This window comes from Felis catus, chromosome A1, assembly GCF_018350175.1.
Source record: "Felis catus isolate Fca126 chromosome A1, F.catus_Fca126_mat1.0, whole genome shotgun sequence".
Taxonomy (NCBI): domain Eukaryota; kingdom Metazoa; phylum Chordata; class Mammalia; order Carnivora; family Felidae; genus Felis; species Felis catus.
In genome coordinates this window covers 112,630,837-112,658,684 of record NC_058368.1, presented here as the reverse complement: position 1 = coordinate 112,658,684, position 27,848 = coordinate 112,630,837, and the positions used below count along the sequence as shown (strand labels likewise).

The 27,848-nt window shown below is 44.2% G+C and overlaps 1 protein-coding gene across 2 annotated transcripts in view; it reads left to right on the top strand.

The window, feature by feature from the left end:
• TRPC7 (transient receptor potential cation channel subfamily C member 7) overlaps window positions 1-27,848 on the top strand; it is a 131,114-nt gene that overhangs the window by 73,722 nt on the left and 29,544 nt on the right. For both annotated transcript variants that reach the window (XM_045059283.1, XM_006927698.4), the window contains exons 4-6: window positions 7,153-7,369; window positions 21,111-21,344; window positions 26,071-26,335. In XM_045059283.1, the coding sequence (XP_044915218.1) occupies window positions 7,153-7,369; window positions 21,111-21,344; window positions 26,071-26,335 (716 nt within the window). The remainder of the gene's footprint in view (window positions 1-7,152; window positions 7,370-21,110; window positions 21,345-26,070; window positions 26,336-27,848) is intronic.

The window sequence follows — 27,848 nt, the reverse complement described above, 5'->3', positions numbered from 1 at the left end:
TGTTTTTTCATTTTTTTTTTTTAAACAGAGAGGAGTGATAACATGGGGAATTTAAAATACATGAGCCATAATCTGATCAATAATAGAAGAGAGAGGGAATACAAGGCACTTCTGCTCTTCTAATTATGCGATGTCCTAGACATGTCCTCTACACTCACTTTGATAATTATAATAATGGTAATAGGAAGAGCCAACATTTATTGAGTACTTTCTTTTGGCTAAGCCCTTTTCATGGAATATCTCATTTCCCTCCCTCAATTACATTCTGACACATATATTTTATGAAGTAGGTTCAGAAAAGAGAAATAACTAATAGGCTGAGAGTCCAATGCAGCTCATCTGGGGACACTACAGACCCATCTCAACATCGTCCCAGTTTCCCTGGCTTCCTTCATTGGGCTCTGTCCCACATGGGCAGCTAATTAGGTCACAAGAAGGAAAAGACAAAGGAAAGAAAGAGAGCTGGAAAGGTGCAGAGGTGGGTTCTTTTCTCACGGGGAAGGGGCATGTCCGGTGCCTGCTGGTGAGGGAGGGAGTGGACCCCACACGAGTGCCAAGCTGCCAACCTTACCACACCACCGTCCCTACAGCCTAGACATCTGATCCTGAGCCTCAAAGAGCCACAACAGTCACTGCAGCTTCAGGCAAGGTTAGCATGTATGGGACTAAATCATGGAGAAATGATTCCACAGGGAATGCGATCAGCAAATGTGGTTGATGAAAAATGGAACCTCTCATTTAAAAAAAAAAAAAATGTTTTAAATGGAACCTCTTGTCAACACCACTAAGAGGAATCTCTTGCCAGGATGATGGGCCCAACACTTCAGGGCTGCTGCTGAGGCCACCCAACCAGGCAGGCAGTGAGCTCACTGCCTTAGAGTAAGACGTGGGCCACCAAGAGAGGGGAGGATTCAGACTCCTTCTGTAAAATGGTACTAAATATAAAAGGCCTCAAACTGAATACGTGTGGTATTCAACCTTACATCTACTGAGGATTTTGTTTCTTTGACAGTCTACCATGTCATGGATTTCTAAATCAGAACTCCCCAAATGATGCATATGTAAATGAAGGCAATTTTTTTCTCTTTCATTACAAGCCGAAAAAAGTACAGTGCATAAAAAAACCTAACCAGACTTAAAACTGGGTTAGAGTAGGTCACTGGTTTTAGGCACATGTTTTCATCCTGGAATTCTCTAGTCTGTACCGCAGGTTAGGTCCTTGCCTTCCTCCAGAGTCTTCACAGATGGACAGGGATGCTCACCTCCATACTCTGTGATCCCCAAACGAATTTCAGGACATCCAGTCATTAAAATGATAGCCAGTTGGTAGACAAAACACTGACAATCCTCACTTTTGCTTTTAAAACCAAATGTGACAGCTACCAGAAAACGGACTAGCCAACACCAACAAATTTGTTTGCCTCTGCCTGCTTGGTGGCCTAGGGAAATATTGAGGAAGAAATGACATTGCAGTTGCTGACTAAATTGTTTAGATTTTCAGTAGGTCTAAGAAGAATCATCTTGGCCGATATCATGAAGATGTGATGCCAAAAAAAAAAAAAAAAAAAAAAAAAAAGATGCGTAAAGGTGGAGGGAATTCTGGACTTTCCTGGGGTCCGATATAAATCCTGGAATCTGATACCACCATGAAACATACGGTCACACCTACAGTCAGCTTCTAGAACATTCTGGAAGAAATGATTGCAGGAAAATTTAACCCAATGGCTGAGGCTTCCTCTCCTCTGTTCAGATACCTGTCTGATTGACATCTGGTGTTCCCAGAGCTTCCAGTAATACTCCAAAAAAAGAGCACTAAAGATAAATATGAGCTGGCCATTATGCCACCTGTGCCTTCTGGGCACTTTCTGGGCTGCAAGTCTGAGTTCAACACTTTGGAGGGTGTGTCCATATTGGAGTGACAAGTCTTAGTCTGTGGCATGTGATAATTCTTGCTGGCTGGCATTGCTCATTCTGAGGAAAGATTCTCTCGTTAAAGAGGGAAACTTTAGTTGTCAAAGTGGCTCTGAGGCAGTCAAAGGACAGATAAAACAGCCAAGATATTTTTAGTCTTTTCTTTCACCACGCTGAAAGAAATCCTTTCAAGTTTGGCAAATATATTACATTACCGGGGATTATAAAAGGGTCACATCTTCCATGTGAAGAAACCAGGACTCTCCAAAGGCTCCAGAATACAATGTCCTCCCAAGAAAAGTGGCACAGTGGAGAATTCTGTTAATGCGCTAGCATCCCTCCTCCCAAGGGGTCACTTCCTTTATACCTGTCCAATAAATCTATGGAAAAGCCAGCGTCATTCCAGCAACTTCATATTCTAACCACAATTTGACACCTGCCTCAAGGAAATTATACCCTGATTTTTTATAAACATATTCGTAAAATGTTACTGCTAAACCTCATCAGTCAGCTAATGTCCATCAATGTCTAACAAATATTGAAGTTTCTGTTTCCAAATTAACACTGCATTTACACTTAATAGCTGCTGCCCTAATTTAGGGACCATTAGGGACACCAAAATTACTTGATTGGCTTGCTAAAATTATCTCATCATTTCTTTCCCATTGAATTCCCACTGCTGTCAATTCTACTTTTATTTAAAGTTTTGAGGGTCCCTATGAAAGAAAGCTAAATAAGGATATTATAAGGATTATAAGAGTGTCAACAGAAGTTCAGCTTAGTAATATAGTAGCTGAAGAGGGTAACCAAATCACAGATGTGTACCTAAGGTGATAATGCCAGGTCTGGATCATGGGGACAGGCCTGTCAAGGTCAATAAAGAGAACAGTGACATTTTTTTGATCATTTCTCATCTTAATCACGAACACGGCTGAGGTCATGCAGCACACTGGGAGGCTGGTGAGTTCTAACCTGCACCAGTGCTCTCAGGTCCATCTTTTCCCACCAAGCTCTTCCTCCTCTCAACAAGGGCTCTGATGCCAAGGGTGTGTATAGCCTGTTTTCCACCCTTTGCTATTCCATTCCAATTCATAATTTAGGTTGTCTGCCTATTAAAATCTGACAGCTGAAAGAAGAACAGTCATCCTCAAGGGCTCAAACAGTGTCTCTACAGCAGGTGGACTGGGGCAGAAGTCCACATGCTGCAAGTGTTGAGGAACCACACAAGCTTTCATTATAAGGGTGTGAGAGGTGAAACTGATTTCCTCCAAGCCTGTTAACCTTGACTGTTTAATTATCCTTATAAATCAATCCCAGGACTCAGACAAGGAGAGCTGTAAATACCTTCAGCCTCCTACCTGAGGTCTCTGCATTAGACGATCCATCAGTCCACATACTACCACATAACTCTCAACTGAGGAATGCCAAAGTGTTAGCTGCCACGCCCTGACCCCTCAGCCTGGTGCCAAACAAAAACACCCAGTGAGGAGGTGCAAGGAACTCTGCAGCTTTGGAAGATCCCTGCTTTGCCTTGCCCAAGCTGAAGTGGTTTGACACAAGGGTCCTCACACCATGCAGTCCAGGGCCAACCAGGAGAGTACAATGATGTCAAAGGCCTCTGAGCCCCCTTCATTCGCCCCTAGCAGACAGCACTAGATTAAAGAAAATGATGCTGCAATTTTTAAAGCATTGCCATGGAGCGGAAATTTGTGCCAGGAAATAGAGCGTATTTTGCTCTTACATTACAAAAGTGTCTGCTCTCAAATCCAAAAGGAGAGTCCCTCACCTGACACCTTGCCAGGACAGGATTTAAGAGTACCAGAAGGCTGATCACTTCCACACGTAGCCCGGTCTGAGTCCTGCAACATTCTCTCCCCAACTCTCCACTGATAGTAGCAACATTGAAAGGAAGAACCAACCCTTACAGCTTATTCTAGGCCCTCCAGTGTCCAGCAACATGTTGCACATAGACAGGACCCCAGAAGAGCTCACGGCATAAATGCACTAGGACTCTGTGTAGCTTCCACCTCGTGAACCCTTGTGTCTTGTGTATAAGCTTTTTAAGAGCCAGCTGAGTTTAAGTTTCCCCTTAGGAGAATTGCGTGCGGCCCTCCAGGGTCACACAGTAAGCGCTTCCTGGCACTTCACGTATGCTTCACATGTGCCAGGAGCTGCTCTGCTTTCTGCACGTTATTCACTTCTTACATCAACCCTATGTAACAAGTTATATTGTTATCCCCTTTTTACAGATGAAAACACTAAGACACAGAGGACCTAAGTAACATGCCAAAAACTATGGAGCTGTGACTGAAATCTAGGATCTCTGGCTCCAGAGACCTGACCTTAACCATTGCACATGAGTGCACACGCACGCACACACACATAGGCCTGCCCTCCCACACTTTCCAGTACATCAGCAGCATAAGAACCTTCAATACTGAATATAAGTATCTTAACTGTTGCTTACTTGACTTTGCAATGCATCTGATTCAGAAACTTAGAGATGGCAGGACTTTTCTAGAAGGGAGGAGTCAAAACCATGACATGAAACTCTACTCTTTCCTCTTCTTTCTGGAGAAACCCTACCTTCAAGAGTCCATTATCACTCAGCACCTCTTCAGCCCGCAGGACAAAGGGTGGATTCACAAGGTAATGTGAGAACACCCAGATTAAAGACACCAAGTGAACAACCCCCTGCCCCGATCAAAACAAAAAGAAGATTCCTGAGCCCCAGGTTAGACATTTTGATTAAGCATTTGAAAGGGAGCATATGGAGAAACCCACCCCTAATTTAACCAGGATCTCTAACATTTGAGAACCACTCTGGCCTTGAAGCTGTGCATGTTTCTTTTTGGAACATGATCCATATTTTTCACTGAGCCCTTCCTTGATGCCACTGGCACGTGGTGGCAAGTGAGGGTGGCATTTGCTGAGGGGGGCTCTGGTGGTACAAGACTGGGGAGAGATGTCTGAAACATTCTCTGGGTCCCCTTCTGCAGATATTACCTACCTTGCAGGCATGTGGCTACCAGGTCCCCATTTAGATGACTACACTTATGGCTATGGCTAAGAGCCCAGGGGCATGGAACACAAAGGCTTGCTAACCAATAAAACTCCACCTCTGATTGCTCATGAAGGCCATTCATTTGCAGCTAATTCAAGAGCACTACTCAACTGCTCTCATATTCATACACTTCTCAGAGTTTAAGAATAGTACACAGGAGGTTTGAAGTGAGCCAGAGTACTTGGATACTACAAGCCTAGATTTCCTGGTATCAGTTCTCTGCTCACAAGGTCCAAGTAATGACAGAGCTGCTTAAGCCCATTATTCAGACTCACCAGTTTTGCACCGGTGAGCAAACGGCAGACCAGACCAAGGTCTACATCTCCCAAAGCTCGACTATCTTTTTTTTTTTACACCTACCACTGTTACTTGACCCAGCTATGAGCAGTGACTGTTGAAGGATGACTCCTGGGTACACGAGCATCCTGGCTGGGAAACGGGGCTTCAAGATTCCAACACAGTCAGCTAAAATGGCGAAAAATTCAAACCAGCTATTTGATATATAAATCAAAACAAGACATGGTTTAATTCAGTTTTCTTACTGAATTTATGTGAGATGTTTTATTTGTCCTTGGATTTAACCTGTGCATTCCAAATTTAACACATCTGTGTATAATCAAAACTAAGCTACAGTCCTATTTTGTAAATAATGAACATTACAAAGGAGTGCCATTTATAAAATGTCTGTAGGCCACTAGAATTAGTACCATATGATATTTGACAATGCAAATGAATTGAAATAAGTTTTTTCCAGCATAGTAGGGATTCCCAATGTCTAGACCTGAGATGCCAAGTTTTTTTTTAATTAAAAATAGCATTTTTTAATTTCAATACATAGGTTCTATAGCATTAGAATCATAATAAATCACGTTACAGTCATAACCAGAACAATTAAAGTGGATGATTACCATGCTGAAGCATATTAAAAGAACATTATCAAGCCATCTGATTTGTAAATGTTATGTCAAACATAGTCATAATTAGGGAAATTTTACCTGCAAAAACCCCTGTAATTGATCTTCTACTGAACCAATATTCTATCTCCTGGGTGACATTTCACTCTAGGACTCCTGAATGAGTCAGAATGTGAACATCAATTAACCAGGCACTGGCTACAGATGAACATCTGCTCTGGAGAGGGAAGCGAGCTTCAGAAAAGGTTCCTCTCTTTGCTCTCGTCTGACTGGTGTACAGGGTGAGGAGTAAGTTTCGGTGCTTAGGTGCAAGTGATGGCAGTGACCTACAAGGGACCCACACGAGTTCATCAACAGGGGTCAGGAGACTCACTGTGTAGCCTGCAGGTTAGTTCTCAAAGACTTAAGTAGCCTTTGGATGGCACACCAGGGCTAGAGAAGATGTGGCCAACACTTGCTCCCTAACAGGGCATCTCCTGGATCATCTCAGGCTCACATGGAACAAGCACACAAGTCAATGATGCACTAGAGCCACAAGGGAAACCTCAGTAAGTTTTACAGCAGCATCACAGAGGCTATGATAGACACACAAGCTGTAGTAAAAATATAATTTTTTAAAGTACAGGGGGTGAGGGGAGTCCTATATGTCTGGAAACAGACCTGTGAGTTAAAAAATGAAATCGAAAGGGAAACTGTAACATATTTATAACTGAATATCAATGAAGATACTACCTGTCCAAATTTCTTGGAATACAGCTAAAGCAGTACCTAGTGGGAAATGTATAGTTTAAACAAATTTAGCAAGTTAAAAGCAACACTGAAAACAAAACATCAAAAAACAAAACTCAGGAAAATGGAAAAAAGGGCAAGGGAGCATATCCAGTGTGTAATTTTTTTAATTCTGAACTCTACTGAGATAGGTTATTTTCCTCCAGATTTGAATGGCATAAAATGTGTATCCATGTGGTTGGGAGATGCTGTGTAGATTATAAGATGATGATACATCAGTGTCTTCTACTCCTGCTCTGTACCACTCCCACTAAATCTCTTAAATAGAAAAAAATGGAAGTCAACAGAAAATGTGTTTGGTTAAGCAGCATCTCACACAAAAGCACAAGAGAAAATGTGGTCCGGGTTCAGTTAGCGGCTTCTGTCCAAGATCATGGATTCTCTGGCTAAACTTTTGGCAAAAGCATTTTAAAGAGAGCCTGCACCCACCTACAGCTGCCAGTTTAATATGTCTTGTACATATTTTGTTTCCAGCTAGGAAGAACCCTGAGGAGCCCTTTCATGAAATTTGTAGCCCATGCAGTTTCTTTTACAATCTTTTTGGGACTGTTAGTTGTGAATGCATCAGACCGCTTTGAAGGCGTTAAAACCCTGCCCAACGAAACCTTCACAGACTACCCGAAACAGATCTTCAGAGTGAAAACCACACAATTCTCCTGGACAGAAATGCTCATCATGAAGTGGGTCTTAGGTAAGCAGTCACTCTGTCCTATATTCTCTCCTCCACTAATGATAATAGGACATTACTAAACTCTGACTTCTGAACCTCTTCCTCTCCTCTTGAGTGCCCTCTGGCAGGCAAAATGGCACGCAGATGACCAATACGGAAGCCAAAGTCAGCTTCTGTATATGCTGGTGTAGAAGACGCACAAACCTTTAATATAAATCCCAATTTCGGAAGAAGATGTTTGGAGGAAATGTGCTACATACTTTTCAATACACATGTATTGAAAGTGACTGTAAAGTAGACTTGCATGGGAAAATGTATTTGAACCGTTTAAGTGTAGTCTATAAGAAGCCTCAGGAAGTCAAGTTTTGTTTCTAGTAAAGGGTATAAAACTTCAAAGCTTAAGTGATATTTTTTATCACTGACTACTAATATAGAGTAGAATCTTGATGATAAATATAAATCTAAAAAGATAGGGGAGTAACATTTTCTCACTGTTTGTGTTAATGAACATCAGGACCCTGTGCAATTCCTCCCTGCGGTGATATTTTGTGCTGCCAAGGTCTACCACTAGAATTGCCAAAGAAAGTGTTCCCAATTTCCCCATGACTAGCTAAGGCCATCTCTCTTTAGCCTACTTCATAAGAACTATAAATCAATAAGACAAACTAAAATGGTAAAAGCTACACCTGTATAGGCAAAATGTGACAGAGGTTTTTCTAACACTGAAATTTGCAAAATTGATAAAAAAAAAATTAGACATGGAGAAAAAAACGATTAACTGTAAAAGCTATAATCAGTGGCACTGTACATAACTAAAATCTAATCAATAAATTATAATATTTGTATCAAAAAATATGAATTTGATCAGAATTTTTGAGCAAAACAAAACTGAAGACAGAACTGCAAAATTTCATCTCTGCAGTATCACGATGTGTTCAATTAATTAAACCACCCTAATTGTATGCACCCCAGATTTTTCTTTTGTCACAAAATTTCAGTATTCGTATAATTTTCACTGTGTTTACATTAACAAACATGAGTAAAACTGTACACAGGGTCAAAGTGTGTATGCCATCAATCAACAAAATCACAAAAAACTAAGTACTTGAACACAGCCCAACACATGACCTGCTGCAATTAAATGACATAGCCTAAGCGAGCCACAACAGTCAAACCACATGAGAACATCCTACAGATGGCCAAGCTGAGAGCAGTGGGGATATGGACTCTGGGCTGGGTCTCTAAACAGGAAGAGGGAGATAAAGGTTTGATCCAAACGACAGAGGCAGGAAAGCATACCGTGCTTACCAGAGGCTTTCCATCAACCAGCAAGTCTATGACCAAAGGCTCATTTAGTGGAGTCACCGGCACTAAAGCTGTAGAGAGACATTAAAGCCTGCTGCAGTGAGTTCTGGGGTCTAACTTTCACAGTTCAAGGCCTATCCCAATTCTCCCTAGTATACCCCCATGGATAAACTCAATACTTTCACACTGCAGTGGACTGAACGTCTGTATCCCCCCCCCCCAAATCCATATGTGAAACCCCTAATCCCAATGTGATGGTATCAGGGAGTGGAGCCTTGGAAAGGGATTAGGTCATGAGGACAAAATGCTTATGAATGGCCTCAGTGCCCTTGTTAAAGGGTCCCCGAAGGTACCATGTGAGGGTACAACAAGCAGTCTGCAACCCAGAAGAGGGCTCTCACCAGAACCCAAATATGCCTGGCAATCTAATTTTGGACTTCCAACCTCCAGAACTGTGAGAAATAAGTTTCTGTTTATAAGCTACCCAGCCTGTGACTTTGTTATAGCAGTCCAAATTGACTAAGACAGAGATTTCATTTTTTTAATATAATTTATTGTCAAGTTAGTTAACATACAGTATATATACAGTGTGCTCTTGACTTTGGGAGTAGATTCCCATGATTCATCGCTTACATACAACACCTAGTGTACATCCCAACAAGTGCATCCCTCGATGCCCATCACCTTCCCGCTCCCCCACCTCCCCATCAACCCTCAGTTTGTTCTCTGTATTTAAGAGTCTCTTATGGTTTGCCTCCCTCTCTGTTTGACACTATTTTTCCCCTTCCCCTATGGTCTTCTGTTAAGTTTCTCAAATCCCATGTTATGAGTGAAAACATATGGTATCTTTCTCTGACTGACTTATTTCACTTAACATAATACCCTCCAGTTCCATCCACGTTATTGCAAATGGCAAGATTTCATTCTTTCTCATTGCCAAGTAGTATTCCATTGTATATATAAACTACATCTTTATCCATTCATCAGTTTATGGACATCTGGGCTCTTTCCATAATTTGGCTATTGTTAATAGTGCTGCTATAAACACTGGGGTACATGTGACCCTATGAATCAGCACTCCTGTATCCTTTCGATAAACTCCTAGTAGTGCTATTGCTGGGTCATAGAGTAATTGTATTTTTAACTTTTTGAGGAACCTCCACACTGTTTTCCAGAGTGGCTGTACCAGTTTGCACTCCCACCAACAGTGCAAGAGGAGGTTCCCATTTCTTCACATCCTCACCAACATCTGTTGTTTCCCAAGTTAATTTTAGCCTCTCTGATTGGTGTGAGGTGGTATCTCAGTGTAGTTTTGATTTGTACTTCCCTGATGATGAGTGATGTTGAGCATGTTTTCATGTGTCTATTGGCCATCTGAATGTCTCTGGAAAAGTGTAAGACACAGAACAAAAAAAAAACAAACAAACCATAACTCACATGTTGGATTTATGGATAAAACTTAATGAGTATTTATGGCACCAATCACTCACCTACCACCTTTCCACTGGCCTCCAGGAAGAAGACTGTGGTGAGTGTGACCTAACTTGCTCTTAAGTGGGTAGGTAGAGCTACCATATGTTACTGAAGTATGACTTCCTCCTGATTCCTCATATTTCTCTTCCTGGATATCAGAGTACTGTCCCAGTAAGAGGCAGGTATCTCCAGCTAGAAAGGACCCCACTTCTTTTTTTTTTTTTTGGTTATGGAAGGACCCCACTTCTATAGCCTAGTCCCAGTTTCCACCCATCAAAGCAGAGCTGAGTTTTTAAGACTGTTACATGAAAAGTACTGGGGAGGAGTGGACTTGTTGACCTATTATCTATTATATTTCAGGTAGAAGATTCTAACCACTTTGTCTTATTTAATTTTTGTCAAACTTTTTACTATGAATAATTTCAAGATTATATAAAAATCAAGACAAGAGTATAATAAAACCCATGGACCACTCTCTCATGTTCAACAACTAGGAAGTCATGGCTAATCTTTGTTTCATCTATGCCTTCACTAGCTCCCATCCTCCAAAGCTGTAGTATTTTGAAGCAAATCTCAAGTACATATCATGTACAAACATTTTTGTGTGTATCACTAAAAGATAAGTTCTCTTTTTTCAATCTTTTTTTCTCTCTTCAAGTCGACTGATACTTTTTCCTCATTGTCTGTGATTCTAATCCCCAACTGGTGAATGTTTCCTTTCAGCTATTATATTTTCCAGTGCTTGAAATTCTCTTTGGCTCTCTTTTTATCTTTCATTTCCTTCTTCATGACGTTTACATTTTCCTTTAAGTCCTTGAACATACTGGGCATACTTATAGTAACTGTTATAAAATCCTTAACTCCTAATTATATCATTTCTGTAATTTCTGGGTTAACTTCTATTACCTAATCTTTCTCCTGACTTAAATCCCATCTTCCTGCATCTTGGTGGGTTAGTAATTTCTGACTGAATGATGGGCACTTGATATGTTACGTTGTTGATCATCTAGATTTTGTTGTCTTCCTTGAAAGAGTGTTTGGCTTTATTCTGACAGGCTATTAAAATTACTTGAAGATGAGTTTGGTGCTTTTCAAGCTTTCTTACAGTGAATCTGGAGAAAATTAACCATAAGGATTGTTTCTCCTTATACTATAGAGACACACATCTGGAGTCTCTACTAAATGCCCTGGATAATCAACAAGGAACCTCAACTCTGGATGGTTGGAGCTCAAACATCTCTCCATTGTGGGTGAGCTCTGGAAACTATTCAGCTTGCAGCTCTCTGGCTGTTAGTGGAGTTTTATTCTGGGCATTCATAACTTAGTATTGAAATGTTCAAAAAGACCCCTATGTAATTTTCCGGACTTGGTGGTTTTGTTTTTTGGTTTGCGTAGTATCCTTCTCCCTGGGACTCTGCCACACAATGTCTAATTACCTCTACCTTCCTGAACTCTAGACTCTGCCTCTTCAACTCAGTAGGACTGCCTACCATGCTTCTGGGATCCCTCTCCATGCACTGCAGACTGGAATGTGCCACCATAAAGAAAGATATGGTGATCAAATGGCTTACTGTGCTGGTTTCCCTTTACTGAAAGACCACTGTCCTATGCTACCTCCAATGTTTGATGATAGTTTCTTTTTTTCTTTATTTCTTCTCCCTTTTCTAGTTTACTAATCCCATCATGTCTGGTAATAGAAATCAGAATTCTTTTTTCTAAAACAGAACCACAAACATAAAAAAAGTTTCATAATGATTTTTTTTTTGTATCTTTAAATACCTAGTCAGTACTCAAATTTCTCTGATAGAGGAGACAAACTGAATAATGACCTGAGTAGCTTGCTTCTCTCTTCCTTCTGATCTGTTCATATTTTACCTTCTCAGAGTAGCTGAGCAGACATGAGTAACAGCATGAGTAACAGCACGAGTAACAACATGTCCTCTCATCTGCCTACTCTGAGAAGATGAAATTTTAACAGAGACCTGAAGGTAAGCTTTGCAGACATCTAGGAGGAAAACATTCCAGACAGAGGGATCAGTATGTGTTGAAGGCTTGGATTCAAGGGAACAGCAAAGAAACCAATGTGGCTGAAGCTTAGTGAATGAGGAAAGAACACAGATGAAGTCAGAGGGGTAGGCAGAGTCAGATCACGCAAGGCCTTGTAGGCCATCGTACACAGTTTTGATTTTATTCTGAGCACGACAAGAAACCATTAGAAAGTTCTGACACAGAAGTGACATCATCTGACTTAAGTTTCTGATGGGGTTCACTGGCTGCTATGTACAGCACAGAGGATTCTGGAACAAGAAGAGAGGCAAGGAGACCAGTTAGGAAGCCAGTACATTAATTCAGACAGGAAATGGTTTGTTTTGAGGAGGTGGTAGGTGGTGATTACATTCTGAAGATAAAATCAATAATATTTACTTTTGGATTTTGTGTGGGGCATAAGAGAAAGAGAGCAGTCAAGGAAAATTCCATGTGTTTTAGCTCAAGTAATGGTATAATAGAGCACCATTCACTGAGACAGGAAAGACCAGGGGAGGAGCAGTTTGGAGAGAGAGCAGGAAAGGAAATCAAGAGTTCAGTCTGAGATACCTATTAGACAACCAGGTGGAAATGTCAAGGAGCACTTGGCTATACATGTCTGAAGTACATAAGTATACAAGGAGAGGCTGGTGCTGAAGACATAAATATGAGCATGTCAGTATATTTAAAGGAAATTACATGCAATCACCTCGACTGTGAATGTGGTCAGACAAACTGAGGACCGAGTCCTGAGGCGTGATGATACTTAAAGGATGAAAGACGAGAAGTATCTAGCAAAAGAGATTAGGTAAGAGGAGAGCCAAGAGAGTGGCGTTGAAGTCAATCAAAGTAATAACTGTGTCAAGAACCAGGGAGTGATGACTTATGTCGAATGCCGGCAGATTAAGTCACATGAGGCCTGAGACCTCACCAACAAATGTGGAAGCAAAGTTCCTGAGTAGTCAGAGGGGATGGAATCCAGTATGCAAGTGGAAGACATGGACTTAGCAGGGCCATGAACTCCTCATCCAGTATAATAGGAGGGAAGCCGGGGTTGAGGGCACAGGGCAGGTGGCTTGCTAGATGCAGTGGTGGGAGCAATGTGGAACTTCTTGGGATATTTCTTCTACTTTCTTAATTCTTTTCTCGATAAATATTTTCTAGTTATTAGGCATTATATTATGTATCAGGCGCTGTACCAGATACTGGGGAAGCAGTTGTAAAATATGACTAACATGACCTTATCCCTAAATACATTCTGAAGCTCTTTAATTATTACAAAGTACTACTAATCTTTGAGAGAAAGATTCTGAACACTGTGTGCACTGCTGGCACATCCTAAAGTCTACAGTCTGATTTACCCTCTGCTCAGACATGGAGAGCCTTGAAATGGCAGGAGGGCTATACTGACAGAACTTTGAATTCTACTTGGGCGGGGAAGCCTTGATCGTCTAGATACACAGCAACATGGTCTTTTCTCCCATAACTATCATACAAATGAATGCAGGACTTTGGACAGATTGATTATAAAAACACTCCCTCTACCAAAAGCTGCCCTAGGGCTGAAAAGAACCTTAGGACCCTAGCAAGTTCAACTTGCTCCTTTCATGGAGGAAAACGCTGGCCACAAAGAGGTGGATGGCCTTCTCCAGGTGGCCTGCTTCTACTCTTTGAACCCCGAGGCCTCAGTAAATTATCCGCACAAGACCTAGAGTGATCCACTTAAAATACAATCAGGTTTTTTCACTCTCTGCCTCAACACTCTTCAGTGGCTCCCCATCTCCCTCAGAGTGACACCAGTGTCATTACAATAGCCTACAAAGCCTTCCACCTCTTCACCCCACTTCATTTCCCACCACTTCCTACCTCACTCGCTCTGTTTCGGCCCCACTGGTTTCCTTGCCTCACACCATTTCTACCTCAGAACCTCTGCTGGGGCTGACCCTCTGCCTGAGAGCTCCCCCAGAGAGTGCATGGCTCATGCCCTCACCTCCTCGGGTCTTCTGCTCTAAAGTCTCCTGCAAAGCGAGGCCTTCATAAACCAACCTGTTTGCAGCGGCAAGTTCTTCCACCCTGTCCTCCAGTTCTCTGTGCTCCTTTTCCTCCTAACAGTTAACACCTCTGACAAGACGACATGCTTTCCTTTGTTTCTTCCTGTCTCAATGATGTTAACATTTCTGTAATCATGTAAATGTGTAGTTGCCCCTTTCCATCCTTTGCTATCACCGTCTCCATCTGGTCATGTGGTTTTCCCAATGACCTCTTTCAAGGGCCATGTCGTGTGACAATGCTCTAGCTCACTTCCCCAAGCCTCTACTCACACTGGGCATGTATGCTGTTCCTCTTCTGCTGTACAGTTCTGCGGAAAAGTCAAACCCAATGAGAAATGTATTCTGCCTTCACTCTAGATGCTTTAGGTGACTACCAGCAGGAATTTGGGAAGAATTCAATCGCAGAGAGTTAAAACACAGGGTGGGGGCCACAAGGAGACTAAGAAACATGCCGAGAAATGGAAGAAAAACCAGAACATGGTATTAAGAAAAGCAAGAGAAAAGTAGGAGTGAGGAAGGAGGGCTAAATTTGCCAGTAGACGTGCATATTCTGTAGCACTGTCAAATGAGCTGCTTTCTGGGGGCCTAAATGAACCAGGGACCATCATTCCTTCCAGGCCAGAGAACCTCCAATATCAGCTCATACCATAGGAACCTCCTTCCTGCCTATCAGTATCAGGGGCAACTCTGGGGTAGTTGTTAACAGCTTATGATATGTGGCTTTTCAATTGGAGATTGGGGCTCCAGAGACACTCATCAGAGGACTGTGTAACATTAGTGGTTCCCAAAAAGCCATTGGGTTCGCAGCACAGGAAGCCTCTCCACAACACATGCCATTTCCCCATCAAGGAATAGATTCATGTCCAAAGACCTGTTCTACAGCACTCTTAGACCCTGGCAGTGTTTTCTAAAATAGACATCCCAGTATTGAAAGTGAACTGGAGATATACATGCTCAGCATAGTAAGAAAATACATTTGTGAAAGGGCTGTAAGAAAATACTTGGGACTGGGTGTCAGGAAACCCAATCCCGTGTCCCTTTCTCCCCGGTGGCCCCACCTCTCTGAACTTTAGTTTTCACACGGGTAAACTGTGAGGATCAACCTCTCCCTCACTCCACTCACCCAGGGTTATAAACTCTTCAAGGACAGTGCTAAGTCCTGGCTCCAGAACCATACGGCAAGGTTTGGCCAAGAATCGTAACATTATATGTGCTGAGTTCCTCACCTAATTCATTCTTCTGATCGTTTCCCCATTTATTTAGCTAAAATTCCCAAGCAGATTGCTCCAGTCAACTTTCCAAAGTTTCTCCCAACAAGTCAGACCACGTAGCTACTCTGCTTACCACCTTTAGGGGCTACCTAGCTGCTCAGAGTGCAGTCCAGCCTCCTCCTCATGGCCTGAAGGAAGGCTCTTCACTGACCTTCCCTGCTGCCAACCGCCAGCCCCACTCCCTGACTCTTGAGCCATACTCAGTCTCTTCAGGCACGCGGGAAGAGCCTGCTGTCCCGCACTTCCATGCCCACTATCTAGAACACCCTGCCAGTCCCTCCTCCCTCACCACGCTAACTCCTGGTTCCTCACACCAAGTGTCCCCTCCTCCATGAATTCACTCCATTCAGTGAACAAATGGAAGTTGTTCCAGGCACCCTCCTGGGTCGCAAGATCAGAACACTGACTGCTCTTATCCCTGTGTCTGTGTCTCCACAATCTCTGGACATTTTTATGACAGCATCTGTCACCGGGAGTATTCATTATTGCTTATAATACATTTGTCTCCAGCACTAGGCTGGTCTTGCTAAGGAAGGGCTGACATCTTGGTTACTGTATCCCCAGGACGGGGGCTGGTACGGAGTCTGCACTCAACAGTGTCTATTAAGTGGGTGGAGGAGTTTCCTAACCAGTGAGAGTAAGCTTGTGCCTCCCAGAGGGTGTGGTAGGTGACAGCACAGTGGGCAGCAAGGGTCCTGAACTGCCTGTGTGGCTCTGGACAACTTACTTACCATCTTGGCATGGAGGTTTTTTCTACCTGGAAGGTGCAGATTAACTGCAGTTTAACCACCTCTCAGGCTGCTAGGAAGGTGTACTGGGGTCCACCTGTGCTTAGCACAGGGCCTTGGCACTTGCACAGTAACTGTCAGCAACTCAAATGAGAGAAGAGAAATAGGATGAGTTCTGTTAAGAAAATTTTAAATCTATTAACGTCATCTTCCTGCCTGGAACACAGCTGAATCCCAAACGTGTCTGAGGCCCAGAATTGTTGCCAAGACCTGCCATTGAGACACTGTTTGCGTGTCAGAGCTTGAGGGCATATTCTCTCTCCCTCCTGCAAGTTCACAGAACACCTACATTTTGGCCCCGTAATGAGAAGCTGACCTGAAAGAACAGACAGTCCCCCCAGGAAGTGGTCTGGGAAGCCTGCTCTGCTGAAGACCCTGGGGCAGAGTACGGAAAGCCTTGGGGCCAAGACCACTGAAGGAATGTGCACGTTTAAGTCCCTGAGGATTCGGGAGGGGGAATCCCTTCTGAATAGAATGTGTGGCTCAGGATGGGAGGGACCACCTTTTGAACTGTCAAGCTCCATCTCAGCAGCCTGCAGGCCATTATTCAGAACCTGCCCAAATGTCGCTATTCATTTCTCCCAAGGCTTCCCAGCATTTCCCAGCCTATTCCACTGTCACCCACTCCCCCATTAATTTTCAGTGACCTTGTTCTCTGGACTCCAGGCATCCAGAAATGAAGGGGATTTTGCTTGAAGGAGGCTCCAGTACCCAGCATCCTTACCCCTGAGCCCCGGGGTTTTAACACTCCTCTGAGGGACAAGCTAAAGGAAAGGGACCATGATACCCAGCATGGATATAAAATGCTGAACCTCGGAAGCAGGGGGCCTAATTTCACTCACTAAAGTACTTAATTTCACACATTTCTTTTTTCATTAAGCATTCCTGCTGCTCAAACCCTTGGGCCCATGCTACTTTTACTCATGGCCTTGGAATAATTTAAATTAGCCTGGGTGAGTTAATATTTAAATCTAGTAAAACTGATGAGGGCATTTGACTATGGAGGAAATGATTTGCAATGCCCAAGGAGGAGCTACTAGATTGGTCAGAAAAGTCAGTCTTCTATAAACAATCTGCTTTTCAGATTCCCAGAGCTTTTAGTGCTTGAAATTACCCCAACACCCAATATTTTAGTTCTTGTATCATGGAACCAGGCTGGAATACTGGCAGAAAAACCAAGCGGTACTCGGAGATCTTAGTGGATCAGAGATTTATTTACCACCAGCGGGCTCAGAGGAGAACGTTTCTCCAAAGATCTGAGCGCCGAATGCAAATGGAGAGGGTAACTTACAGTTGTCAGCCTCCGTATCTGTGGGGGTTTTCGCGCACGGGGCAAATGAAGGAAGAAGAACCCGGAGGAGGGGTCTCCAAGTAGAGACCAGAGTTTGTTTTAGTCCCATGGGCCATCTTTGGCACAGTATTTTATTCACCTCTCCAACATTTGAAATACCCAGTAAGTGGCCAAGCTAGAACCTGAACCCAGGACTTCCTGAATTAAGGCCAGTGATAGCCTGCAACTTGCCTAGTGCCCAGCTAAAAGCAGTTCCACTAAGACACCGGGAATTTTAATTTGAGGGGAGACAAAAACAATAAACATTACTTCTCCCAGCCTATAATGGTTTTTCTAAACACATTTTTAAAACATCTATTTGAACTGGCACAATCGAAAGTGATTTCAAGTGTTAAGACAATTTTTACTTTGCTGAACTACCATACAAATTTTGAACAGGGAAGCTTGAGAAGTGTAGCTTGATTAAGAAAAAGAAGGTAAGGCAGCAGTGTCTTATAAACAGACCTGTAATCTTTTGGGATATTTCCTGTTGTGGGGACTCAGATTTGAAACAGACACGCAGATCTTAGAATCCACTGCTTCAAACAAAGCCACCACTTGTCTAAACAGCCTTTCTCCTCAGAAAAACATTTGGTTTCAATTCCTTTTATATAATGGACCATTTTCACCAGAAAAGGGAAAACTCTGATTAAAACACTGCCTGGGCAGGGGTGCCCGGGTGGCTCAGTCAATTCAGCGTCTGTCTGTCTCCAGCTCAGGTCTTGATCTCGACATTTGTGAGTTTGAGGCCTGCCTCGGGCTCTGTGCTGACAGTTCAGAGCCTGGAGCCTGCTTTGGATCCTGTCTCTCTGCCCCTCCCGCACTTGCTCTCTGTCTCTCAAAAACGAATAAACGTTAAAAACAAACAAACAACAACAACAGTCTCTGGGCAGAGTAGAGACGATCCACTGTGGCCGGACATGGGCCTGTGACCAAGTCAGCCATGCTTCGGTGGCCATAACTCTTTGTCTGCTCCTAGTTTCATTCTTATTTATTTATTTTGAGGGAGGGAGAGAGAGAGCACGTGCGTGCTTGGGGCGGGGGGGGGGGGGGGGGGGAGAGAGAGAGAGAGAGAGAGAGAGAGAGAACATGGGGGAGGGGCACAGAGAGAATCCCAGAGGCTGCTTGCTGTCAGCACGGAGCCTGTCGGGGGGATTGAACCCACAAACTATGAGATCAGGGCCAGAGTCAGACGCTTAACTGACTGAGCCACCCTGGCACCCTCCTAGTACCATTCCTGACTCCAAGCTTTTTAGACAGGTGCATCCTCAAAGGCTACCAAATTATAGTGTGGTCATCTGCCAGTGTGCTTGGGTTTGACGTATGGAGGAGACAGAAAAGGGGACACCGGCAAACGGCCGGGGCGGAACTATTCAGGGAGACCAGCATTTGCTCAAATCCAGGGTGTGCAGTAAGAGATCACAGGAAGGTCTGACAGCCTAGCCCTTGAGTCCAGACTTCATCTTAGGGACGAGGAGTACACTGCAGGGGCAGATGACCACGATCTGACCTGTACTTGAAGAGGTAAGGACATAGAACTGAAAAACTGAGAGTCCAACCGGAGGAGGGTCTGCAGAACTGTGGTGATTCATGGTGACAGCCTGAGGAGTTGGGGCCACAGGAAGGAGTAATGGGCAACGGCGGGGCTGCGAGGTAGGGGGAGACAGGGCGGCCAACTTGGGATATGTGATATATCTGGCACTGGCAGGACATCCACTTAGAGCAGTCTCTCTGCATAGCAGAAATGTGGCCTTGAAGCTCTGAAGAAAAACAGCAAGTTATTTACCTGTGCGACATTTGCAAGGAAATGAAGAACGAAGCTCAGTCAGGGACAGAGGGAAAATTGAGAATGGCCCAACTCTTGGAAAGCAACAGCCTTTAAGGGCTGTGGGACAGGATGAGGACCAAGAAAGGAGGCTAAGGAAGAAGAAGAAGGCTGTGGGAAGGCAGGCCGCCATGTCTGATGCGCAGAAGCCAGGGCAGTGCTGACCTCTTGGAAGTGAGGCATTGGTGAATGAAACTGTTTCACTAACCGACCACTTAGCAATTCTTTTACTACATTAACCTCCTAAGTATGCAGGCCAAGTGTAGTACATAGAATGGGCTGGTACGACGTCAAGTCTTTCCCAGGGTTGAGAGGCTATAAAACTCCTTAATGTCACTTACAAAATATTCAAGAGTCTTTTCCACACAGTCCTGGCCCTGAATCCATTTTTTAGTTCTGAAGAGGCAGAATAACACAGTGGTCAGGGCACAGACTTTAGGGACAGGCCTTCCAGATTCAAATTCCAGATCTCCTGCCTCCTAGGTGGGCACATTACAAATCTCTCTGCCTAAAGAACATTCACTGTGAAAACGAGATAACAACAGGATGTACTTCACGGGGTTGTTCCAAAGATTTAAGTGAGATAATACATACATACACGCACACCAAACAGTGCCTGACACATAGTAGGTGCTCAGAATGTTACTGAATCATTACGTTGTAAAAATCTAAGCCAATTTCGTTTTACATCGTCAGTGAAGATAGAGAATGACAGTACAGTATTCAATATAGTACAAGGCTCTACACAAGCCACATATTTAAAATTTCCTAGTAACCTCATTATAAAAAGGCGAAATTAACAATATTTGATCTAACCTAACTTACCTAAAATAGTGTCACTTCAACAGGTGATGGCTATTAAAAAAATGCAGTATTTTACTTTTTTTTCTTTTTTTACTAAGTCTTTGATACCTGGTGTGTTAGAATACACTTACACAGCACCTCGCATTCAACTGGCCACATTTCATGCGCTCTATATCCACATGTGATTAGCGGCCATGATATTGGCAGTGCATATATAGAGGAACATGTATCAAACTATTAACTCTGGGTTACTTTGCAAGGCTGGCTTAGAGGTTAGGTAGGGGAACTAGCAACATTTTGTTTACATACTTCTACACTGTTTAATACGTTACAATGACGAGATACGTTTTTAAAACCCAGTTATGTTATTAAAAAAAATTATGAGAAAACTAACAACCCAAAATTAATGCTCACTGAATCATAGACATATAGAAGGTGTTCGAATGTGGGAGTTAGGACAACTGGGCTCCAGGCCATATGTGGGACCTTCAGAAAGCCCTTTCCCATTCCTCGCCCTCAGTTTCCTTCCATTTCGTTTAGAAAGGGATGTTTCCTTAAAACCTTTCAGTTCTTAAAACGCACAAATGTTGGATACTATATTTCTCCTATAATGCCTCCAAGAATCTATGAAAGAATGAGAACTTTCTCCTCAATCCTGGAGAAGGTTTATCTGTAAACAGAGGGGCAGGTAACGGGTCTTCTGGCGATGAGAATTTCCTGTCTCTAAATCTGCCCTCGAAGACAAGTTTCTGTTTTGCCGCTGGCTATCAAGGTTCTCAGCTCTAAAGAGCTCACATGTACATCCATACCCTGGTTCCCTCCGTGCCCCGCTGTGGTCACAAATGCCAAGGGAAATGGAAAATGAGCCTGACCTTCTCACTCTCCCGCAGGAATGATTTGGTCCGAATGCAAGGAAATCTGGGAGGAGGGGCCGCGGGAGTACGTGCTGCACCTGTGGAACCTGCTAGACTTCGGGATGCTGTCCATCTTCGTGGCCTCCTTCACCGCCAGGTTCATGGCCTTCCTGAAGGCCAGCGAGGCCCAGCTGTACGTGGACCAGCACGTGCAGGACGACTCGCTGCACAACGTCTCACTTCCGCCGGAAGTGGCGTACTTCACCTACGGTGAGCCAGAGGGCGCTCTAGCGAGTCCTGCCTTGTGTTCCCGGGGCGTGGCCCGGGGCCCTGAGCTCGGCTCCACCTGCGGATCTGCTCCAACATAGCCCAGCTCCCTGCAGCACAAGCAGCTTGGTAGAATGTGCAATTAGTGACTATAAGAAATGAATTTTTGTGTGTTTAGAAGGATAGATTTGTTTTGGAAAGGCTCTTAGAACGTGTTCTGGGAGATTTTTTTTCCTTTATTATTTTTTTTTAGAGCGTGAGCAAGGGCACGTGCGAGCAGGGGAGAGGCAGAGAGAGAAAGATTGTCAAGAAAGCCCCATGCCCAGCACCGAGCCCCTCTCGGGACTTGATCTCACAACCGGGAGACCGTGACCTGAGCTGAAATCAGGGGTCAGTCGCTTAACCGACTGACCCCTACCCAGGCTCCCCGTTGTTTTCTTTTTCTTTCTTTTTTTTTTTTAAGAAAGATTTCATTTCTGATGTGGCTCCAGGAGCAGTAAGAGGAAATGTATAGATGAAAGAATTTTCGTTCTGTATTTGATCCCTGTATTTTGTGCAGAGATAGGCCCTCAATTGCCCAATCCGAACGTTCTTTTCTCATGGCAAAATTAGTTTTTTTGGAGATGACTTAATTCTTTCAAACCACAAGGCCATATGGTGGGAGGTAGTAGACTGAAATTTTAGGAATAATAAGAGTTACAGCATCCATTTATTGAGGACTTGCTAGGTGCCAGGAACTGTACAGACATTTTAAACCATAAACTCCAATCCTTGCAAAAGGCCTCAAAAAAAGGGTGGGGGGGAGGGTCTCTTCTGCCCCTATTTTCAGATGACGAAATGGGCTGCCATGGCAGGGCTTACAGTGTTCTCAGAAATACAGGAATACCTTGGATAGCAAGGGATCCTGGCCCAACATGAACTGAAAACCATTCAGAATGGCATGGTGCTTATGTTTCCAGGCTTTGGAGTTACACTTAGATTCAAATTCTACTTGTACAGCTTACTCTGAGATTCTGTTTATCTAACTTTTCTGAGCCTTTATTTTCCCGAATGTAAAACCAGGAGAAAACCTATGTCAGAAAGTTTGTTTTAAATAAGATAGTGCAGGGGCGCCTGGGTGGCGCAGTCGGTTAAGCGTCCGACTTCAGCCAGGTCACGGTCTCACGGTCCATGAGTTCGAGCCCCGCGTCAGGCTCTGGGCTGATGGCTCAGAGCCTGGAGCCTGTTTCCGATTCTATGTCTCCCTCTCTCTCTGCCCCTCCCCCATTCATGCTCTGTCTCTCTCTGTCCCAAAAATAAATAAACGTTAAAAAAAAAAATAAGATAGTGCATAAGAAGAATTTTGCATTGTGCTCTAACAATATTAAAGGTTCACTAAATGGTAATAGTTATTATCAATACTGCCTATAAGGTCATTTGCCTGCTCTAACACTGTGCTTTCTGTACTAAAAGAGAAAGAGACGTGGGGAGAAGAAACAGATTTGTGTTACTGTTACCAGTAAACTAGTTGAATAGGCATTCATTAATGGCAGCCACTACGTTATGAAAGGTTTGAACGTCAAAAGTCCCTGTTACATGAAGTCACACGGCTCCTGTGACCTCTGAATCTTCACAGTCAGGTAAAGCAAAGAGCTGCAGAGGGCTGGCCATTTAATACAGCTGTTGAGTTGCTACCCATATTCCATATGGATTGTTACGCAGATTGTTACACGTAAATGTGGTAAGGAAACACCTACTGAGAAATGGCGAGTCTGGTAGTATTGTAAGCCATTCGCTTTTCATTTGTTGGTTTAGCAAAATTAGACTCGTTAAAAGCAAAATGGGCTTGTACGTTTTCTCCTCTGTGCTATTCAGGGTTCATCAAAGAAAGATAAGAGAATCTTGATACTAAATTGGACAATTTTCTTTTTTATTATTATTTTTGAGGGAGAGAGTGTGAGCAGAGGAGAGGGGCAGAGGAGGGGGGGGAGAGAGAGAGAGAGAGAGAGAGAGAGAGAGAGAGAGAGAGAGAGAGAATCTTAAGCAGGCTCCATGCTCAGCATGGAGCCCTACAAGGGACTCTATCTCACAATTGTGAGATCAGGAACTGAGGTGAAATCAAGAGTCAGACACTTGATCCACTGAGCTCCAGAAATTGGATGATTTTCTTTTCTTTGAGAGAGAGAGAGAGAGAGAGAGAGAGCAAGCAAGCATATGCACGAATAGGGGAGGGGCAGAGAGAGAGAGGGAGAGACAGAATCCCAATCAAGCTCCGCATCATTAGTGCAGAACCCTATGCGGGGGCTCAGACCCACAAACTATGAGATCATGATCTGAGCCAAAATCAAGAGTCAGAGGCTTAACCGACTGAGCCACCCAGGTGCCCCAAACTGGATAATTTTTTTAATTCCCTGATTCAGGCTGCAATATTGTCCACTCGTACCTTCTGTTTCTTTTAAGGATTGTGTTAAGGTCTCACCCAACTGCAAAGTACTGCACATTGTTGCCCCTGCTTCGAGGTTCACCCTGAGTCTTGGAAATCTCTTGGCTCTGTCACAGTGTTCGCTTGTGCTCCAGTTGCTGGGCAAGAGAGCCCCCTTGTGGCCATCCGGGCAGTGGTACCTTCCAACCTCTACAGCTCCGAATAGACAGATTCCAGTTTTTCAGGTTGTGATAGGGCAATTTTTCTCAAGGAAAGAGCTCCAAAAAGAAGAAAATCCCTTTGTCTGAATTGTCACACTGCTGTCTGCTTTACAACAATCACAACTCTAACAAGCCAATGTAAATAGAAAACTTTTTCACTAGAAATCCTGACCTGATCACCAGGGTCCGATGACAGCTAAATCTATCTTACTGCATTATAGAAGCAGCTTTTATTATTACAGTTAAGGTTTAATACGGTAAATTATAGGAGGGAAAAAAAGAAATCCCTTTTTGGTGTTTCTTGTAGAAGTCAAGTCATTTCATGTTACCCAAATGTGTTATTTATCCTTAGAGAGTGACAGATACATTTGAGAAACATAATTTGTTCTCCTTACTTGTCTTTCCTGGACTTCTGAGTTATGGCCTTGATGAGAACATAGAGTCTATAATTGTGTTGTATCTCCAAATGTAATTTAGAATGCACTCCATGGAACTTCGTAGCAAACAGAGGCCTGGCTTCCCTTACTAAATGTTTCTTACTGCTCTTTATTATTATAATTGTTTAACACAGTCTAGCTTTAAAAATAAAGAAAAAGTTTCCTCTTCTTCCATTTCCCTTAGGGTGCCAAGAATTGCTATGTAATCTCCTCGCTATCTGCATTTACCTGGCTCTGAAAAAGACCCCATACCCCAAATCCAACCTTTAAAATGGCAATAATAATATCTACTCTACAGGACTGTCACTAAAATCACAGCTAATGTACAGAGTAAGGGCTAATTTAGGTTTCTCAATGTTTCCCAATTGATGTTTCACTTAGCACTTCTCAACAGGGAGACTCTTGGCTTTTTTAGCAGAACAATTTTCGTGCTACGGGTCTGTCTGGAGCGATGCGGGATATTAGCATCCCTGTAATCCTCCTGCCCCAGCTTCGTGAAAACAGCCGACACCCACATACAGTTCCCCAGGATGAAGGCGCCGCCCTCACCCGAGAAACCCTGTACGTGCCGACACGTAGCAGGGAGCTTTTCAGTGACAGACGCTGTTCCTTGCGCCATTAGAACTGCAATAGGAACCCTTCACAGCTCTGTTCTGCTGCAGGAAGACACTCGGGGCTGCTGAGACTCACATCAGAGACCACAAACAGAAACCTGGCCACCCAGGACCGGTCCCAGGACTCTGGCCACCTGGAAAAGCACTCTCATAGCAAACCTGGATGACTGGTCACCACTTTGGAGACCCTAGCTCAAACACAGAGCAACTCTTCCAGACACACACTGCCTGAGGAACAAAACCCCAGAACGTTTTCTCAGGCAAGATCCTTCAGATTGCCGGCCCTCATGGGTGCTCATCTGTTTCGATTTGTGGCTAGTCCAAACTTGCGGTATTTCCTTCAGTCATTTAACAAACACTTATCAACACCCATCGGTGCCAGGCCCTAGGCTGACTACGCACTTTACGTCCATGATTTCATTTTACCCCCCACTACAGCTCTCTGAGGTTGACGAAATTACACCCAGTTTGCAAATGGAGAAAATCCGGCTCCAAAACGTTAACTGACTTGCTTGCGATCACACAGCATCTGCGTAGAAAGGCCACTGTCAACCTCAGGTCTGTCTGACTGTAAGCCCGTGCCCCGCCCCACCACCTCCTCGTGACGCTTCCCCAGTGACTGGAGCAGCCCCTGCTTGTGGAGCTCACACAATGGTAGGGAGGACAGAATAGGAAGCAGCACGGTAAGTTCCATGACGGAGGGTGCACAGATAACAAGGGAACCAAGGGGAACCGGGAGCCCATCTCACTTTGTGGGAGTCACACAAGGCTTCCTGAAAGAGATGTCACTTGAGCAGAGTCTTAAAGGATGACCGGGAATGAGGCGGTCTTAAAGTGAGGGAAGAGCGCTCCAGCCAGATGGACTAGCACATTCCAAGAGGGAAGGTGTGGTACCTTCAGTGCATTGGAATCAACTTCAAGGGCAGGAATGGCAATGATGAGGTTAGAGGCCTCTAAAAATGCCTACCTGGTTTCTCCGCCAGAAACAAGTCACTACAGCAGATCCTGCCCCCACCCCACCCCACCCCACGAGTAACCCGGATTATTTTCTTTCAGCCAGGGACAAGTGGTGGCCTTCAGACCCTCAGATCATATCGGAAGGGCTGTATGCCATCGCTGTCGTGCTGAGCTTCTCCAGGATTGCATACATCCTGCCAGCCAATGAAAGTTTTGGACCCCTGCAGATCTCGCTGGGGAGAACTGTGAAAGATATCTTCAAGTTCATGGTCATTTTCATCATGGTATTTGTGGCCTTCATGATTGGAATGTTCAATCTGTACTCCTACTACCGAGGTGCAAAGTACAACCCAGCGTTTACAACGTGAGTAACCCAGGGCTCTCCTCGGAGGGTCTCCCTGCCCCCCCCACCCCAGGAATCTTTAGGAGTCTCTTTCAGGTGGTCCCTGGCACAGACTCGTGTTTCCTTAGTGTTTCTACAAATTAACAGCAACTTGATCCAAGGGCAGCTTAGAGTTCAGGTTCTGGAGTTGAAAGAATCCAGTTTTTACTCTGTATTAGACCTTCATTTTTGCCACTTACGTTCCTCAACTTCTCTCACCTTTAGTTTTCTCTTCTTTAAAATGAGGATAAAAATAATAGCTGCTTAATAGGGCTAGTCTGAAGATTCATTGCAAAGATACAGCTTATTCTCAATACATGAAAGCAAGGACTATTACTACCGTTCTTGTATTTGCCTGTGTTGCCTAAAAAACAGAGCCCAGGGCCAACGTTGCATGCCAGCGCTTTACTGGAGAAAGGCAGTCGCAAGCCAAACAAAATAAGACTGAAGGAAAGAGGAAAGTGGGGGGTGGGAAGGAGAGCAGATACAGGGTGCTGACCTAGCCACCATCTATCACAACGTACAGCATGGTCACGACATACTCTCTGGGAAGATTATATGGAAATACCACATCTCAGAATAGCCCATCAGGATGAGAAATAGCCAGTTGATCAGCCACAGCCTTTCCATCTGCTATCTTCCATTAGTCACATTCGAAAACAAAAAGATTCACTCCAGAGGACACGAACTCACCTAGCACCGTGAAGACAGCCCTGGGGGAGCCACATCCACAAAGCATGAGAGATAGGTCTGCGTGTCGGTACGCTCAGCTGCCCTCTGCACCTGGCCGGGTGAACCAGTGACAGTGCATGGACACTGAACAAGTCCGGCGACATCGTGTGCACCAGCAGCAGCTGGGAAGGCCCAGACAGGGAGGCAAGAGGCATGGGTACAAGCAGAGGCAAGGTGCTGTCAGGTCGACTGACGTTAGGGTCCAGTAGTGGCTGCTGCCCGCAGAGCAAGATAGTGCCGTGGCCTCCTGCGTGGAGGTGGTGTTGGAGCTCACGGAGCCTGTGTCCACGCAGACCCAGGGCTCTTCCCCTCTGCGGGCGATGCCAGGCAGTCTCCTGGAGGGCCATCGGTAGCATGAGCAGTGGTCTAGTGGAAGACTCAAGGAGACCTGAGTTTACAACGTGACAAGGGCGTTTACTAGCTGATGGCCATATGCCAGGTCACTCGATTTATCCATGCCTCTGTGTCCTCACCTGGAAAATGGAAATGACGCTCTGCCTTGTTCATAAATCCCTTTAGGAATACCTGAAGTGGTTGTGTAAAGGGCCCACAGCACACAAGTATTACTGGTCTAGGTCTTCTCCTTGGCCCGCCCAGGCTCAGAACTTCCCCCTGCTTCTTCAAGCCCCCACCCAGAATCTTGAAGGAAGGACAGTCAGATCTCCAGGCAGAAGCACAGCAGCTGGGACCTGCAGGGCCAGCACTTCCTGACATGGGTCCCCAGGAATCCTAAGTGGCCCAGAATTTGTTTCCCGGCCAGTAA